General features: G+C 38.3%; 1 protein-coding gene across 3 annotated transcripts in view; it reads right to left on the bottom strand.

The window, feature by feature from the left end:
* The window catches only part of ZEB2 (zinc finger E-box binding homeobox 2), a 129,525-nt gene that overhangs the window by 3,044 nt on the left and 108,784 nt on the right, over nt 1-17,697 (bottom strand). For all 3 annotated transcript variants that reach the window (XM_060016851.1, XM_060016850.1, XM_060016849.1), the window contains 5 exons: nt 14,302-14,490; nt 13,394-13,608; nt 10,674-10,782; nt 7,774-9,746; nt 6,212-6,392 (listed from right to left, as the gene is read on the bottom strand). In XM_060016851.1, the coding sequence (XP_059872834.1) occupies nt 6,212-6,392; nt 7,774-9,746; nt 10,674-10,782; nt 13,394-13,608; nt 14,302-14,490 (2,667 nt within the window). The remainder of the gene's footprint in view (nt 1-6,211; nt 6,393-7,773; nt 9,747-10,673; nt 10,783-13,393; nt 13,609-14,301; nt 14,491-17,697) is intronic.

The following is a 17,697-nucleotide window of genomic DNA, read 5'->3' as shown; positions in this document are numbered from 1 at the left end:
AGTCTCTTGCCAAGAATTCTGTAAATGTGTCCAGACGGAGGCAGAAGGGAGTCTGCGAACGGCTGAAAGATCAACACACCTCAATCTCATCGAGGGAGACTTAGGGACATGCGTTTTCATCTCATGATTTGGTGCTCTAATGCTTGCTTCTGGGTGCAATACAGCTAATAAGCAAGAAGAAACTCCAAAGCTACTAAAGGAAAAAATCTCAGAAATGAAGCTTTTAATTGCTAATTGCCTCATTAAAAACTCTGAAAAATGTCCTACCGAACAAGAAATTTCTCGTGCCGTTAGTTAGCACGTGGTTTTCAGGTACTTCTTTTCTGTACATTTTGAAAAGAAGGACTTGCATAAAAGTGATCAAGAAGGCATCACCGCTGGCATTGCCAGTTGTAGATCCTCTGCTTGTTACCTCACAAATGGGTGCTTTGGAAATAGGCTTTACGGCTCCAACAGGAGCAAATTGCCAGGTCAGGCAGAAGCAGGAATAGAGGAAAGATGATGTTAAGAATGTCTTATCAGCCAAATGCTTCTAAGAATACAAATTAGAGACGAAATCATTTGAAAACACAAAGTAGAAAGATGGATGTCATGGAGGCTGAACTAACCCCAAATAGTGTTTTCCCTCTAAGGTTTTCCATGAGATGTCAGCCACTTGTTGAGTGTTAAAATACTCTTCAGCTAGAGAATGCTGTATTTCCTCTGGCATTCCAGGCAGTTTCTAACCAGTGTTTGGAACTTGAAACTGGTGCCAAGCCTAAACACATCTGGTTGATTCCAGGCCACAAATAGCACTGGAATGCCTTCAACACCTTCCCTAGCTGCCATACTTAAAAGTTTATTTCCAAAATAGAACTACAAAAAAAAAAATTGATCAGACTGATGATCCAGAATTAAAGTCAGAAATGTGTCATGGGCAGCAGTGTGTCTCATCATAACATACATGAAGCTATGTGCTTATCTTTCCTAATACAAACCTGAATTTCAGCCGATTGAAAACCAGCATTAGTAGACGCAACATCATTTTCATTTGCTAAGTGACATTAAGATGAGGAAACCATCCTACACGCCTCAGGGATTCAGTTATATGGGGATACATAATCTCAATTAGTAATCAAATATCTTTAATAATGCTATTGAATGCCTCTGGGGCAGGCCACTATTCAGAAAATGCTATAGGCTGCTATATGTTATTTCATCAGTGATCTTTATCTTACTGTAACGTCCACTATAAATCAAGTGATAAGACACGGTAAAGCACAACGTTAGAGTAGGAAGAAGTTATTTACCTGTAAGAGGAAAAATCAGAAAGGTAGCTGTGGGTGGCTACTCATTGTTATTGGGAATAAAGAAGATTCAAGTAATCTGCTTCAAGGCAGCTTATAGTCTGAAGAAAAAAAGTGTAATTCAAACCACACAAGAACCACTCCTTAACTTTTGGAAAAGTTGTTTTCAATGAGGTAAACTAGATAACAGAGAAGAAAATTTCAATAAAGTGCCAAGAGTTTGGAAAGATAGTGTGCTTTTCCATTTCACAAGACCACCGGGTGGGAAGGTAACTTAAAAGGAAGCAGAAGTGCATTTGGGAAAAAGACAGAGGTTTTGCCTTCCAGAAAAATCTCAAGTCGCTGTATATGAATTTGCTCTCTCTTGTGTGTACTTGGACCTTTAAAAGAATGCTATCAGGAGGTAGGATAAGATGTTTCTGACAGCGGCAGTTCACTCACAGAGGCAGGGTGGTGCAGTGCTAGATAAGGAAGATGGGTTCTAGAGTCTGATTGCCTGGGTTCAAACCCATCTTTTATGACCAGCTGTGCAGTCTCAGGCATGTTAACCTCTCCAGGGATCAGGGTCTTTGTCAGTAAAACGGAAATTATTTGGGGCCCTAACTTGTAGACTGGGCATAAGGAGGAAAGGAGGCAATGTAGGTAAAGTGTTTAGCACAAGGATTGCACATAGTAAGCACTCGATGAATGTTTCATATTTTTATTTGTTTTTATGAATACACGTTCAATAATTTCCCAAGTCGTAAGCAAGATGCATGTATCAGGAGCAGAGTACATGGATGAAATGAATCTGAGTGGAGAGAAGAGAAATTGCAGATAAAAACTTTCCTGGTTCTTTAGTTGCTACAGCACACGTGGGCAGAACTGTCCTACCACCTCCCTAAATGTCTCAGCAGCTCAAGAGCACAAAAATGTCTATCAGTTAGGTAACTACATGCATCAGCCTGTGAACAGCTTTGAATGAACTTCACAGCTGATGTGGCTTTCTCTTTTCCAAAGGAACAAAACACAGAGCAGCATCCCAAGAGAGAAGGAGCATTCTCAAGGACAAGTTCAAGGCCTGTTAGAAATGCCTGGGGGATGCCCACTGACCTGCAGTCTAAGATACAGATATTTGATGGCTACCGGCAAGTGATTTTCAGGGAATTCCTTTGATAATAAATAATATGCTTATATTGAAATACATTAATTCTACACTATGAACTGACAACCTAAAAGAATAAAATGTTCAGCTATTAAGCCATACAAAGGACAGAACTGGGAAGCAGGAGTGTTGACCTATGCCTTGCACTAAATATTCTACTCATCTCCAGAAATTTCACTGGTAAGCATTTAATAAATTCAATTTAAATAGGAACTTACTTCGTCATTTATCTCTTTTTAACTTGTTTGATCGGTTTACCTGATTCAAATCAAGATGTCCTGGAATTAAATTTCCACATGAACAAGATTCAGAAAAAAACATCCAAACTGATACTGAGTGAGTCAAAACTTTTTCAGGGTAAGATTTTTTCTCTAATATCAAGATTCATGATTCACCTGACAGCTAGAATGATAACTGAAGTTAATAAATGAAAGGTTTGCGGTATGAAAAATATTACCATGTAACTGAGAAACAAAATTGGCCGGTAATTTATTTGAAACTCTGACTTCACTCAAAAGTAGAAACATTTTTATTACTTTTCTCAATAAAGTGGGTTTAAGAGCACCTACTGCAATGTCTCAATAGAGAAAGTACTCAATAAATGTCAGATTTAAATTTTAGTGGAATATAAGTGAGTGCTTTACAGTGCCTAACAGGAGTTTCAGATTGTTCATTTCACAGTCCTTGTTTGTGACAATTAATCCTATTGAAATCAACATTTATGTAGTGTTTCCTTCCTCTGTCCCAGTCCCGATTCCCAGGAAAAGCAAGCAATCAATGAGCTATTGGTAAGGAGAATTAAGCATTATATCTTTGGTGTCTGCCTAGGAAATAAATTAAACAGACCGAGGTAAAAGAGCACAGGATCTCGAGAATAAGTAGCTCATGATTTCCTGCATAATTTAAACTATTCTATATGTTAAATTGTAGACAGATGTAACAAACACACTTTATCAATGACACATTCGTAATCAACACATAATCAAATGACCATTCAACTTCATTTCCCAACCTTAGAATCAATCAACCCAAAGATTGTTCTCACTTATAATTTTCATATTAACACATTCTCAAAGTATTACTAGTGCTTAATATAAACAAATAAAAGGCTTGTGGGGCCCAATTAGGGAAGGAAAATGAACTAAATTTCCACATATATCGTACTGATAGAAAATTCATGAAGAACTTCACTTTGATGGAACCTAATAACTGACAGTAGTAATGTCATGAGATATTTGGTCAGGAGACCAAAAAGTTAACACACTGGAAACTTGACAAGCTGGGAAGCCAACAGGAGGATAATTAATCACATGTTTAGAGAAACCATTGGATGGTTAGCATCTTGTTGCTAGGCAACGTTTCTAGGCAGCTGATCTCACATCTTAAAGGACCAGAATATTTTATCTTTTTTTAGTACAGTATATTTTTCAAATTGATTATGCATATTTGCATTTGTCAACTTTGGGGTCTCTTAACTATCTATACACCTTGAAGTTTATGGACTAATTTATAAGAAATAAAGATACTGACTGGATGTCAATATGTATGACAGCCCTCACTAAAATAAAAGTTTTACACTCACCATGTAGTAAACGGTAGAGTTTGCATATGGTCATATAATAAAAACCAATCAGAGAGGGAAAGATGCCTTCAATGATGTGCCTATTGTAGTTGAATAATGAATACAAAATATATTTGGGGTTGATTAAGATATTAAAGTAAATTTAGGTATGAAAATATCTTTAATCTATAATACAAAAATAGGACTTGGTACTAAAGAAAACATCTATTGATATCTATCATAAAAGTCAAATGTCAGGGACTTCCCTGGTGGCGCAGTAGTTAAGAATCCACCTGCCAACTCAGGAGACGCGGGTTCGAGCCCTGGTCCGGGAGGATCCCACATGCCACGGAGCAACTAAGCGCGTGCGCCACAACTACTGAGCCTGCGCTTTGGAGCCCGCGAGCCACAACTACTGAAGCCTGCGTGCCTAGAGCCCGTGCTCCGCGACAGGAGAAGCCACCGCAATGAGAAGCCCGCGCACCGCAACGAAGAGCAGCCCCAGCTCGCCGCAACCAGAGAAAGCCTGCGCGCAGCAACAAAGACCCAACGCAGCCAAAAATAAAAACAAATTAAAAAAAAAGACAAATGTAAGAAAATTGTGATGTTTCAAACATTGAATTTTACAAGTGTAAAAACTATTGGGATTTGCTATTCAAATTAGGTTGCTTTAAAAGTATCATTAGTTGAACTTTTGAAATCATAGCAATTAGTATCAGACAACTGAAGAAAAAGAAAACTGGGTTGGTTGGAATAAGAGCGCTGTTATTAATCAACCTTGTTCTTTTTACAAATACCCTCAACACTTAACGTTGTAGGACTCACCCAACTTTCCCTGACCCTCAGGTGATTGTGGTCACTTGTACTGCCTCCCTCACATGCCCAGTGAGGAATAAGGGAGAGTGATCAGTACAAAGGCTTCCCAAGGATGGTTTTCAGTCACTAAAAAGGGTGCTACGTATTTAGACAAACTGTGACAGGAGGTATTCACATTCCCTTTTCTTCTTTTTTCTTGTTCTTTTTTGCCTCTTCATTACTTTTTCCCAAAGAGCATTAATGTTAGGTTAATTTTTTCCTCTATATTAAAAACATTTTTTCAAGGCTCATTTTATTTTATTTTTTGGCTGTGCTGCGAGGTATGTGGAATCCTAGTGCCCTGACCGGGGATCGAACCCGCGCCCCCTGCATTGGAAGGGCGGAGTCTTAATCACTGGACCGCCAGGGAAGTCCCTATATTAAAATGTTTGATACTAGACATCTTGGTTAAAATGAGAATTTTCCTATAATTTCCGCCCATCAGTATTTTGGTTGCGATCCTACATTCTTTCTTTTCCCACTTAGGGCCAGTACAGCATGCCAAATTTCTACTGGAGAAAAGCTGGAGATGGGTTAAGAACAGGGATGAAGCCGAGTTACTCTGTGGTTAAGGGTGGAAGGAGGGGGAGGGAGGGAACACAGGCGTAGCTCCAGCACGCAGTTGCAGATCAGATCTTGGATTGTGGGAACTAATATTGCTTCACCTTATGGCACTTCAGCTTTCTTTTGAAAAATTAACTCATTACTTCTCTCCTTATGGGGAAGAGTCAGGCTGCTATCTTGTCAATGCTTCCTAATGAGGAATGCACGAATTGGAAAGAAACTATTTAAATTTAGAAAGTTGTATTTTAGTCTTCCAAATATTAGTAATTTCAGTAGCTCATTTGGCCTATTATCCACTTTATGTCTTTTCTTTCACAGTCCTAACGCTTTTAGTTTATTCAAAACATGGCCAACTTATGAAAATCAAACAGAATCCCCCCCAAATCGTGGCTTCCTTGATGTTTCGATGATGAAACGAATACAGCATTGACTGAATTTTTTATTGTTAAATTTTTCCATACACAGGTTCATCACAGCTTAAGAATTTGAAGATATTTTCAATAGCTGGCTTGTGTCATGTCATTTCACTGCCCTGGTCATTTAAATATATCTTTGACATGATTTGTGAATTTGGTGTAAGACTAACTCAAAAAATATAAGACAAGCACACTGATAAACACATGAATGATCCAATAAACAGGCAACGAAAAAGTCCCACTGAGCTAGGCAAAAGCATTATTTCTTCCTTGTTGAAGGTATCAGCATATGCTACATCTTATGTTGCACAAGTGTACTCATTAAATATTATGAAATGTACAGCAGGCCGGGAAGCTCTAACTAGCTAGTCAAAGTCACTCATACCTGTGTGTTCATATTTATGTCGCAGAAGGGAACTGCTTTTCTGGAATGTCTTGTCACATAAGTCACATGCATACATGCCACTCTCTGTCTTCTTGATCTTCTTTCGAGACAGACAGGAGTCGGAGTCTGTCATGTCATCTAGGCCTGACATGTAGTCTTGTGCTCCATCAAGCAATTCTCCCTGTGATATAATCACATAGTTCAACACAGTTGCTTCTCTTTGTGTTTGTACCAAACAACTTCGCATCGGCTGACATTTGGAGAACCTCAGAGGTGCTCGCGACGGATCGATCTAGTTTTTAAAAACTATCACTTTCCACAAACAATATATGAGGTTTCACATTTCAACAAAAATATAAACCTTCTCTGCCCTAGGTGGTAGAGCTTGCTGTTTTTCAGGGATAGAAAATGGTCAACTCTGAAGGTGAGAAAAACATAAACTCCCCCAAATTCCTGAATTCTCTTCCTATCAGGAAATACCTGTGAGTGAGAATTAAACACCAGAATTTGTGTATTTTCCAGCGTGCTTAACTTTAGGAATGATCCATAGCTGCGGAAACCCCATTTTAATTGAATTTTATATTTAGGTACAAAATGTTATTATTATGCAATCTATTTAAATGTATGTCTACCAACTAAAGGCCTCAAGCTATATTTTTATATTTAATTTTCTAATTTGAAATAGGGAATATTAATAACACTTTTTTATCAATGTTCTATCTATGTTAAAACAGCCTTCAGCGCTGAGCAATAATGAATGTGGATCAGTAAATTATTAAATTTCTTGATATTTATTTTGTCTTGATCCAAAGGCGTGCAAACTTGCATGATAACATACATTTCCATTTGCTAGCCCACAGTTCGGTTTTCTTAGACTACGTTTGCACTAATTAATACTAGAGAAGATTAAATAGGCTTAAATACATTTACAAAGAGGGCAGATGTACTGTAAATTGGAATACCGGAACAGCTGTTACAGAGGTGCCCTGCTACTTTCACTCCTATTTTGCAAACAGGGATTATACTCCGTGATGTTAGAAAATACCTGCTTTTGTATTTGAAAAACCATAAATTATTTACTAGCTTGAAACCTACAAAGGAAATCGTGTGGAATGTACAAAATATTTTTAAAATGCTCTTCCAAATAAACTACAAAACGAAGCGAACATCAAATTTATACATGCGTTATTGCAAGTTGTGAGTGTCTCTAGAAGTATGTGACTGTCATAAATGTTACCTTTTAGCATCTATGTAAATGCTACCAAATATTCATATCAATGTATGATTCTGAAAGCAGATGGATCAATCCAAATAAATCTCAAAAATAAATATTAAGCTCTTTATCTTTCTTAAGGCAAACGTGCTTACGTAGCACAGTGTTCCACTGTTTCTCCGTTTATTTGTGTAGCTCACTCAGTTTTAGATTCAAGTTCAAACCCACTCTTCTATTTCTGCTGAGAATACAGCACTAGATTTTTTTCACTAAGATGTTTTTCCTACATACACATAAACGATATAATTTTCACCTCCTCTCTTTGAAGCAAAAAGATATGTCTCATTACCTGGAATCCTGGTTTTCGCTGGTACTTTCTCCTTTGCTGCATATCAGCAAAAGTAGCTGCTCCGGTTGGGTAAGTATAGGCCATATGTGGTAGAAAGCTCATCTGATCCAGTCCTGGGTATGGTCGTAGCCCAGGGATACTAGTCTGGACTGGTGGCATGAAAGTGGCAGGAGGAAATGCACTTTGTGGAGGAAGAGCTGTGTATAGAGGTTTGGCACTAAATGGGTTCATGCCGAACACTGGGTTAGCGCTTTTGTTGTCCAGGTTATTTGAATTTGAAAACTCCTTCTTGATAAACGTCAAGTTCAGAGGCTCATCTGAGTTTTCAGATGACGAAGAAACACTGTTATGGTCTAAATTTATGCTGCCAACTTTTGTTTTGTTCTTTGTGGCTATAATACTTTTGGGTTCTTTCATCTGTTTTGGTAATGACAAGTCCAAAGGCTCAGCCTGGAGCTCCTCAGAAGAGAAGCTGTTTGGAGTGTAAGAACTACTGTGGGAGTTTTTAGAAGATGTGGAGGAAAGATTTAAGGGAGAAGGAGTATTACTCCTGGAGTGGTCCAATTTTTCAACTGGCTTAATGTTGGTGAAATGGGAAGGTTTTGTTAGCCTGAGAGGAGGATCGCAATTCGTAACACTGTTGTGGAGTTCTGCTATAGATGGCGACGTGATGGAGTCCATAGGTTTTACGGGAGACCTGGGTAATAAAGAGTCTTTTGTGGGAGGATTACTGTTGGGGGCTAACGGCTTGGAGTTCCTTTCCAGTGATGGTGACCTGGAATTTGAGTACTGGTAGACTTTTCGTTGCTCAAACCATTCCTTCACAAATTCCTGAGGAAGGCCCACAGCAATAGAAATTTTCAGCAGTTCATCAGAGTTGGGCTCCATGTTCATAGCATAATATGCTTTAAGTACAGACATGTGGTCCTTGTACGGGTTAATGGGGCTTGTCATTCCTTTCTCAGAAAGTACAGATGACAAGAGGAGGGCTTTATTATCAACAAAAACTCCGGCTTTGTTGGGGACTATGTTTTCATGGGGTTGTAGGACTGCCTTGATCTCTTCATTCATCTTACAAAGGTAACGTTCATGCTGATGCAAAGGAATGGGGCCAGGAAAACTTTCTTTACAGAACTGGCAGGAGAATGGAGTGGATATGTTGTGGTTCTCAATCATTTTGTCATCAGTGACCAAATCTATTAAAGTACGTAGCTTCTCTTTCTTTATGTTACTGATCTGTCTCCTTGAGTCAGTAGTCAAGCTCTGGAGGCAAGCTTTGGCTTCATTGACTTTTTCTAACGTGTAGTCGATAATACTTTTAGTGGCACCATTATGACTGACTACTGGAAGACCTACGGGTGGAATATTAGGAGAAGTAACTCCTTGTTCCTCAGGTTGAGAGCATGGATCCTTCATGTGATAACCTTTCAACTTGGAAATTTCTTCAGCCTTGCAGTCCATTTTTTGCCTGGAAACTGTGTTGTCCACAATCTGTAGAACCTTTTGTACCTCGCTTAAATTACTATTCATTGTGTGAAATCCAAGTAAAGGGGCTTCCATCCCTACACCTAAGTGCTGCATCGGGCTCTGAGCAGACGGATGAACTCCTAAAGGGCTGGTGGCTCCAAGGGCACCATTCATAAAGGGACTAGTGCCACTAAACCCGTGTGTGGCCATAAGAACTTTATTATAGTCATTGAAGTCTAGTGGTTCTGTTTTAATTTTAAGTAAGCCTGTTGGTTCAGACATACTAAGTGGTTTTCCATTCTCCAATTTGTTTCTTAACTGGGTAATGGCTGAATTAGTAGGAGAAGAAGAAACAGAATTAGGGGAAGAACCCGTCTTGATATTGTTTCTCATCCGGCCATTTACAGAGATTAAGCCAATACATTTCTTGCTGCTGATGTGTGAACTGTAGGAACCAGAGTGGGAGAAACGTTTCTTGCAGTTGGGGCACTCGTACGGTTTTTCACCTAAAATGACAATTAAAATTGACGTTACATTTTTTTGATTGGGTAACGACTGCAGTTGTCTACCAAGGCAAGAATCTGTGCAACCAAAGGAAAGGAACACAATGGGGCACCTCTACGTTCTTGGTGGTTAGATTAGAATTATGTGGCTATCACTGTTTCAGGGCTTTATCTACCCTGGAAGGACATAATTCAAGATGTTAGCAGTGGAAGGTGAGGGCTATCTGTGCCTTTTTCAGCCAAGATCCCAAATCTGGTCTTGCCATCGGCGGCCTCCTATTTAAACAGAGTGTCAGATTAATGTGTGGTCAATAGCACGATAAAGATGTCACAGTATTCAAAGGGAAGTGTAGCCATGGCTTTAATCAACTCTGTGAAGATTCCATTGACTCTACCAATCCAACTAGTCCTTTGAATAGCATCCAATTTGGTAATAAAATGCTTGGCAGAGCTATCAAAATAGTTATAAAGAAGAAATCTCAGTGGTAGGTGGTTGTTCTGTAATATACAGCTCTCAGGAATCAAGGAACACTTATCATACAAAAGCTCTTTTCCAAAATTCTCCCACATTCTTCTTTCAAGGTTGGGTATCAAAAATGAATATCCTTCAGAATTTGCCAGCTGAGTTTCTTCAGGTCAAAACATTTAATCTGTAGAAGAGTTTTTAAAAGGACAAAAAGGAGCCTCTAGATTTCACAATAAATCAAAGCATTGGCCATTTTCAAGAAGTATAAGCACTCCTCTTCTTATTAGTAGTGCTACTGGTGGTACCATAAGTCTCACGATGACAAAGCAGGTGCACATAGCTTGTGACATAAATGGGTAGATCCGAAAAACTACACACGGGATTGTGTCAATTTTACACAATCTTTAAAAATGCCCCTAATGAAACAAAATGCAAATGTGAGCACCAGCCCCTCTGTTACTCACCACTGTGAATTCGCAGGTGTTCTTTCAGATGGTGTTTATATTTGAAGGCCTTGCCGCACTCTGTGCATTTGAACTTGCGATTACCTGCTCCTTGGGTCAGCATTTGGTGCTATAAAAGGAGGAAGACTGACATCAGTTTTGTGCAGGAGGAACAAAGGAAATTTGTTACAAATATTTTTAAAAGGCCTCTATTTTCAGACAGGCCAAAAGGTTTGCGTGCATGTTTATTTATTTGCCCAGCCTTTCAGAGTTGCAATAAAAGTGATAATGTTGGCAATAAAATTGGAACAAATAAAAAAAAAGTGCTTTCACATGCGCATCCAACACTTGCTTTAGGATTATCTCTGTAGTCTCTTTTCCAGAATGTTTCTTTGAGCTGTTACAGATGAGAAAGCATCATTGCAAAGATGTTTGTGGTTCTCTGTGTTTACTGCAGATTCTAAAATCTGAAGATTCCCTATTGGAATGCAACTGTTTTGTCAAGGAAAAAAATTAATATGATCCTCAAAATCCTAAATAGTCTCCCCAAAAAACTCCCCACACAAATAACTCATTTTATCATATTTTCTGTATTGAGGTAAAAGTATATCTTATAATGAAGCAATACCAGTTTTAAAGAAGGAAAAAAAGCCCCCCACACATAAATTAAAAAATCCTTGACTATAACTATTTCATTACATGATAAGCATGTTTAAATACCCCATTCAGTATGCTAGTAGCAGATATAAACTCTGTTTTTCCTGAGATGTTGCATGTAAGATCTGACTCATTATCAAATGTAACAGACAACATCTTAGGTTAGAGCTGCTTGAGCAGTTTTATCACAGGCCAGTAGGAAAGACTTCACCGACTTGTCATTTTCCTTTTTAGTAGTGTGCTAGGGAGTAGGGATGAAAAAGACAAAAAGTTTGCTGAAAAGACAAGTTAAAAGCAGCAAAGATATAATCAAACACAGCTGACCTTTTTGAACAAGGGAACAAAAGCACTGTGACTTAGAATTCTGAAAAAAAAAAAAGAAAAAAGAAAAGAAAGAAATACAGTCATCCACTCTGGATGCTCAAGGTAGGAGGCCAGCCTTTTTCAAGCAGCAATGACACAAAAGCCTTTTGCAAAAAGACAGCACAGAAACGGTATGACAACTGCTAGGGTGTGCTGAATCTTCCCACATTCCTAGTGAGACAGATGGTGTTACATGGGACACAGGGAGGTTTGTTCAAACAGCAGCAACCTTCAAAGATCAAGCAGAGCCCAGCCCGCCGAGCGCCATTGAGGGACCAGCGCTCATATGTTGCTGAGTTGCATAAACAAACAGCAACAGCTGCTTTGTCTCCCCCCACAGTCCTCAGAGGACTACTATAAACTTTAGTTGTGCCACTGTTAATATGATACAATCATTTTAATTTACTAATTGTAAATGCCATGAGCAAATGAGGGGACTTTTCAACACCAAAGCTACCATTCATAATGCGCCAACACAATCACACTTCTGCATGTGAAATTTAAAGCAGTTATGCTAGATAAATATCTAGGCTTGGTTTTTTTTCCTAGAGTTTTTGTGCATATAAGCAAGGGGAGAGAAACTGTTACATAAGTGTAACTATGCAAGCATAGTTTTTATAACTGAACTTGGAAAAACATTCAGGTGACAAGTTCAATCAGATATAAATGAAATGATTTACATGAGCTGTTTTCTTAAAATAGTAAAATTCCATAATATAGTATCATCGCCATTGCTGGATTGTGTTTGCTTATTCTCATTTTCCTTATTCAAAGAAAATAAAGCCCATAAGAAAGAAACATAAGAATTTTAGACAATATCCTGTTCGATAATTTTAAAAACAGATATGGTGTCAAGGTTTACGGGTGATTCCAGATCTGTTGGGCCAGTTATTGGGACTTAAGGCACATCATTTCTGTTACCATATGAACACCTCATAATAGCAATGTGCAGTCAATTCTCCCAGGAGGACAGAAAGAGCAGTTTTGCTAAAACATTTAAGGGACACTATGAATCAATCCTATTCAATCATTTTAAGGATTTAAGATGCTATGCTGTTTAAGACAGAGTTTTTATTTTTAACACAAGTAAGCCGAAAGAGGCAGAGCAATTTTAACATTTAGTAACAAATATGCATATCAGAAAGGGATCACTTTTATTGCATATCCAACATTTTAGTATTAATCCAGTTTATTTTATATAGATATGCACGTATATTAGAGGCTTTTTTATTTTCTTTAAAACACTTAATGAAATTTCATAAACTAGGAGCAGCTTGTAAAAATAGTCTAAGTAATTGAAGATGTTATGTGACAAATGAAAAAATGCACACTTCTTTTACTACGACTTAGATCTCATACGAAAAAAAAATCTAAGTAAAACTAGGTGAAAAATGGAATTAAAATTGCTGAGATGTTTAATAATGTATAATTAAAAAGCTACAATTTCATTCACTTTTTGTGGAACATAAAAATGAAACTAAAGTGCAAATAAAATTTCTAAATTAGAAATTAACACACTCATTCGATCGTGAACATAAGACTATTAAATCATATTAGAAGAGACCATCAAAAAATCATTTAGACCTCAATTAAAGCTATTACCATTAAAAGATCTGCATCTTCAAAATGCCATGAAAAATTAATAATGATTGCCAATCAAAGCAATATCGTTTCTCTAAGGGGTTATTATAGAAAGAAATCACTTAAAACCAACCCCCCACCTGATCTGTCCCTGGCTTGTGCGTCACCATATGCCGCTCGAGCTGGGTGCGGTAGGCAAACGTGTAGCTACACAGAGGGCAGGAAAAGTTCTCTTCATTCTTCTCGTGGCGGTACTTGATGTGCTCCTTCAGTGATGTCAAGCGCTTGTAGCCCCGGTCGCAGTAGGGGCAGGTCAGCAGTTGGGCAAAAGCATCTGGAGTTCCAGGTGGCAGGTCTGTAGCCGAGAGACGAGAGGGAGAGAAGCAGGCCAAAAGGTCAGTAAATCAATGGCAGCTAATGGGCTGACTGCCCGGGATGGTATGACAGGAATCACTGCAATCTGCTCCACGAGAGTGCCACAGGCGCACGCGGCCTCCACGCACACCAGTCCCCTTGCACACCCAGGGCAGACTTGTCGAAATCAGCTCACACTGTGCTGGAAAATTAATTAATTACTGGAGCATTTGGGGGGAAATTTAAACAGCTGATAAATGAGGAGATTCTCTTTAGGTGACTGACAGTTCGTAGTAAACCTTTAGTCACATATGACTCAGGGAGTCATGGGGTGAAGGAGCTTTTCAGGTGTCGGTAAAGAAGAACAAAGGTTAGGGTCAGTATCTCTAAACTTCTTTGTTTTCCTCAAAAGTGAAATATTTTGGAAAGATAGGAATCAATGTAGATATTTTTATCTCTTAGAAATAGGCTCTAATTGTTCTGGTTCTTTATTGGATGTACAGATGACACAAATTTGCTGACAAAAAAAATTTCACAATACCCTAAAATTACAGTTCTAATCTTTGCTCATGAAATTCCATGCCTCTGCAGCTGTTCTTCAAATTTTAAGGTAAACACCCAGGCATGTAGTGCATTTGTAATTGTAACAGCTGCAGAGGTCAGCGTCGTGGCTAAAAATGAATTACAGCCTCACCATTTTCTTCCTGCCCATTGGCCTCTGGCGTGCCAAGGCGAGACAGCTCCTCAGGGGCTTCTGGGTAAATGATGGCTGTGTCACTGCGCTGAAGGTACTCTTCGATGCTGACTGCATGGCCGTCGCGTTCCTCCAGTTTTCTTTTGGCAAAGTATTCCTCAAAGTCTGATGTGCAATTTGCATTCTTAACTGAAATGGCAAAAAGAAGAAGAAATGTCTTTTCAGGGCCTTCTTCCTAGGAGCCTCGGTGTGCCTACATCATTGTTAGTAAGACACATAGACTTGCAAAAAGATTACAAATACCTAGTTTATTTGTAGGAAGTGTTGCAGATGACCAGTTATTGATTGAATGCTTATTCTCATAATATATGCAAAAAGAGAGGACACTTTGCTTTAAGTTAAATAAGTATATTTTATTTTCCTCTTCTTGGAATACTAGTCTGCGTGCTTCACAAAGAATCAAAGAAATTTGTTAATGTTTTTCAGGGAAAATTAAAAAAAAACCAGAACTATATTCTCAGATCCATAAACATGAGAGATAATATGAACCCAAAGCTACTTTAGTAGTCTATATAAAACTTCCTTTTCTTTTAAGAAAGGTATAATTAATTTTTTATAGTCCACTACACTTAATGTTCCTAACCACGTATACATCCTGTTGCTAAAAATAAGATTTTAACCCTCCAGTCTCTGAACATCACAGACCACCAGGACTACCCAGTCCGAGAGAGATGAGAAAGGACGGATATTCCTAGAGAGATAATAATGGGACTTTGTTAAAAAATCAGGGAATGTGGGAGTTTATCCTTCCTTAAAATTTCAATGTTTAGCTCAGTATTTTAAAGCTGCTGAAAATAAAATAAAGCTCACACTGATAGAAATAAAAAAGTAACAGACGGAGTTAAGAAACTGGCTATGCTGCAGTGTGATTTCGATATGATTTTTAACTTCTGTAATTATGACTCTATTCCCATGACATGAATGATAGTTGTAAATCAACTTTAGCAACTCTTGTCCCAGGACTGTATATTAGAAACCACTAGCTATGTTTCTGAAATAAGTTGTGGCTTTAAACATCCTAAGTAGAAACTTATGCATAAGACAGTGTTGGGAAAGTGGCTGCCACATTATTGTCTACCAGAAGTAAGTGAAGAAAAGTCTTTTGCTAGTACAATTAATGGTGGGGCCCTACTTTCATAGTTTTTGAGAACAGTTAACCTTGATTCCACTATATTCTTCATCTCACCTTCTCTGTCATAAAAGATATTATAGTACTTGCCATCCTAATTCTCCCCGGCAATCTGTGGCAGGGTGTTGTTCAAGCAAGCCAGTCAATTTTTATTTTTGGCTTTCACTGTTATGAACTGTTATGAGAAGAACAGAAAGTGGAACCTTCTGTTAATCAACAAGTATCTACTGAATGCCTGGTATGAGATAGGCATCACGCCTTGTTTTGATAAGCAAAAAACAGATCCAGCCTCATTCTTTAGGAAGCCATGAGAATGATCAATACAACTGATATTGTCTCAAAAAGTAGATATAATATTACAAACTCAAATAAGTGTTATGAAAGAAAGCTGTACGGTTGTATTACAGAAGTAACAGGGGGACCTGACGGGGACCTGATGGAGTGTGGAAGATCAGGAAAGCCTTAACTGAGAAGCACAAATTTAACTAATTTTAGAAGCTGGGGTACAGCAGTGGTGACTAGAAAGAAAATGGAGCATCTTGGGATCTGAAAGGACTGCTAGAGTGTGGAGAAGGGAAGCAGCGTGATGCAAGGGTGAAGGGGAAGGTAGGGACTAGACCCTGCAGCGTGTGCTAGCCCTGTTAAGGATTTGAGTTTTCTTCTAAGAGAAACAGGAAGCCATTGAAGGGTATTAGGCAGAGAGGATGGTTGGATGAAATTATAGATTACCTGCATTTGAATATGACAACTCTGGCTACAGTATGATAGGGAATGCAGGAAGAGAAAAGTAGATTCTGGGAAACCAGTTAGGAGTGTCTTGCCATTGATTAGGCAAATGATAAAAGTTGAAGAACTGGTGATGGAGACTATAAGAAGTGGCTGGATTTGAGAGATACTTAAAAAGTAAGATTGTTAGATTTGGAGAAAGATTGGGTGAGCCAAGGAGGGAAAGGCTAAGACCCTCCCTTAGGTTCAGGCTTTTTGAATTTGATGGATGGTAAGGGACATTCACCACACCAGGAAGCATGGGAATTCTAAGAAGATTTGAAAATATGAATGAATACACTGGATCAAATAAAATAAACCTGGGGAGCATTACACTTTGTAGACTATTAAACTAAGTGCTAACTCTCTGAATACGGTGATCTCAAGCTTTTCTCTTTTGCCACTTCAACTTCTGTTAATTTTAACAAGAGCAATGGTCTGATTCCAAGATCTGCACTTCCTTCAAATGTAGGTTTGGAATGTGGAAGAGTGGATTAAGATTTTATATCTTGAAATTTTGCTTAAGTCTTTTCTTAGAAGAATATGGACATTGATTAGGATCACTTTCTCTCTGGTCTGTCCATGTTGTCATGGATGTTTTCCAAAGGATACTTATTGGCGGTGATTGTGATGGTGTCATTTAACTTGCGCCATTAAGTCACTATGGGGTATGAAGGAATTGCCAGCTTGCACAAAATATTTGTTCATCATTTTGGATCATCAAAATGACTTCAGTTCTATCAAAAGTCACCTTTTGTTTTAAGCGCAAGAAAAGATAAAGGGGACAAAACATGGGTCCAAGATGAACCTTTTTTGAACAACCTGACTGATCTGACCAGGGACTGACTTCTTTTTCAGCACTGTGGCAGTAGATAGTAAGGTAATAGCAACTTTCTAAATCCAGATCTACTTGAACATTGTCAAATGTTTAAGACACAATTTAAGTTTTTCAAGAACACTGTCCCACTTGAAGATCCTGAGTGTAATCTACTAAACATGGATGGATGTACATTTAATATCATGCTAATTTTATCTTGATATTTCAGCAAGTATCTGAATTATCTGGCTATCTTTGCATGAATTTTCATTTGCATATGAATGTTTCCATCAGAAATGTAATCAAATGCAAATTCAATTGGATTTGCATTAATAGCCTTTCGGCTTAAAAGGGAGGAAAATTCTGATTTTTCTGGATAGGCAAACTAAACTGCATCTAGATACACTATTGGTATTTGGAGAAGCAATTCACTCGCTAGATCAGATCTGGCCATACTATATTTCTATGTCAAGTGTGATAGGGACAAAAGATATCAAATCATGTGCTCTCATTAAGGATCATCTTTGTGGCCTGAGCATCGAATATATTGCCTAGAAATTAGTAGGCACTCAAGAATCATTTATGGAATGCATGTGGAATAAATTATGTCCTTAACACTGATCTT

This window comes from Delphinus delphis, chromosome 7, assembly GCF_949987515.2.
Source record: "Delphinus delphis chromosome 7, mDelDel1.2, whole genome shotgun sequence".
Lineage (NCBI taxonomy): Eukaryota > Metazoa > Chordata > Mammalia > Artiodactyla > Delphinidae > Delphinus > Delphinus delphis.
The sequence above is the reverse complement of the archived record's forward strand: the minus strand, read 5'-3'. Positions and strand labels throughout refer to the sequence as shown.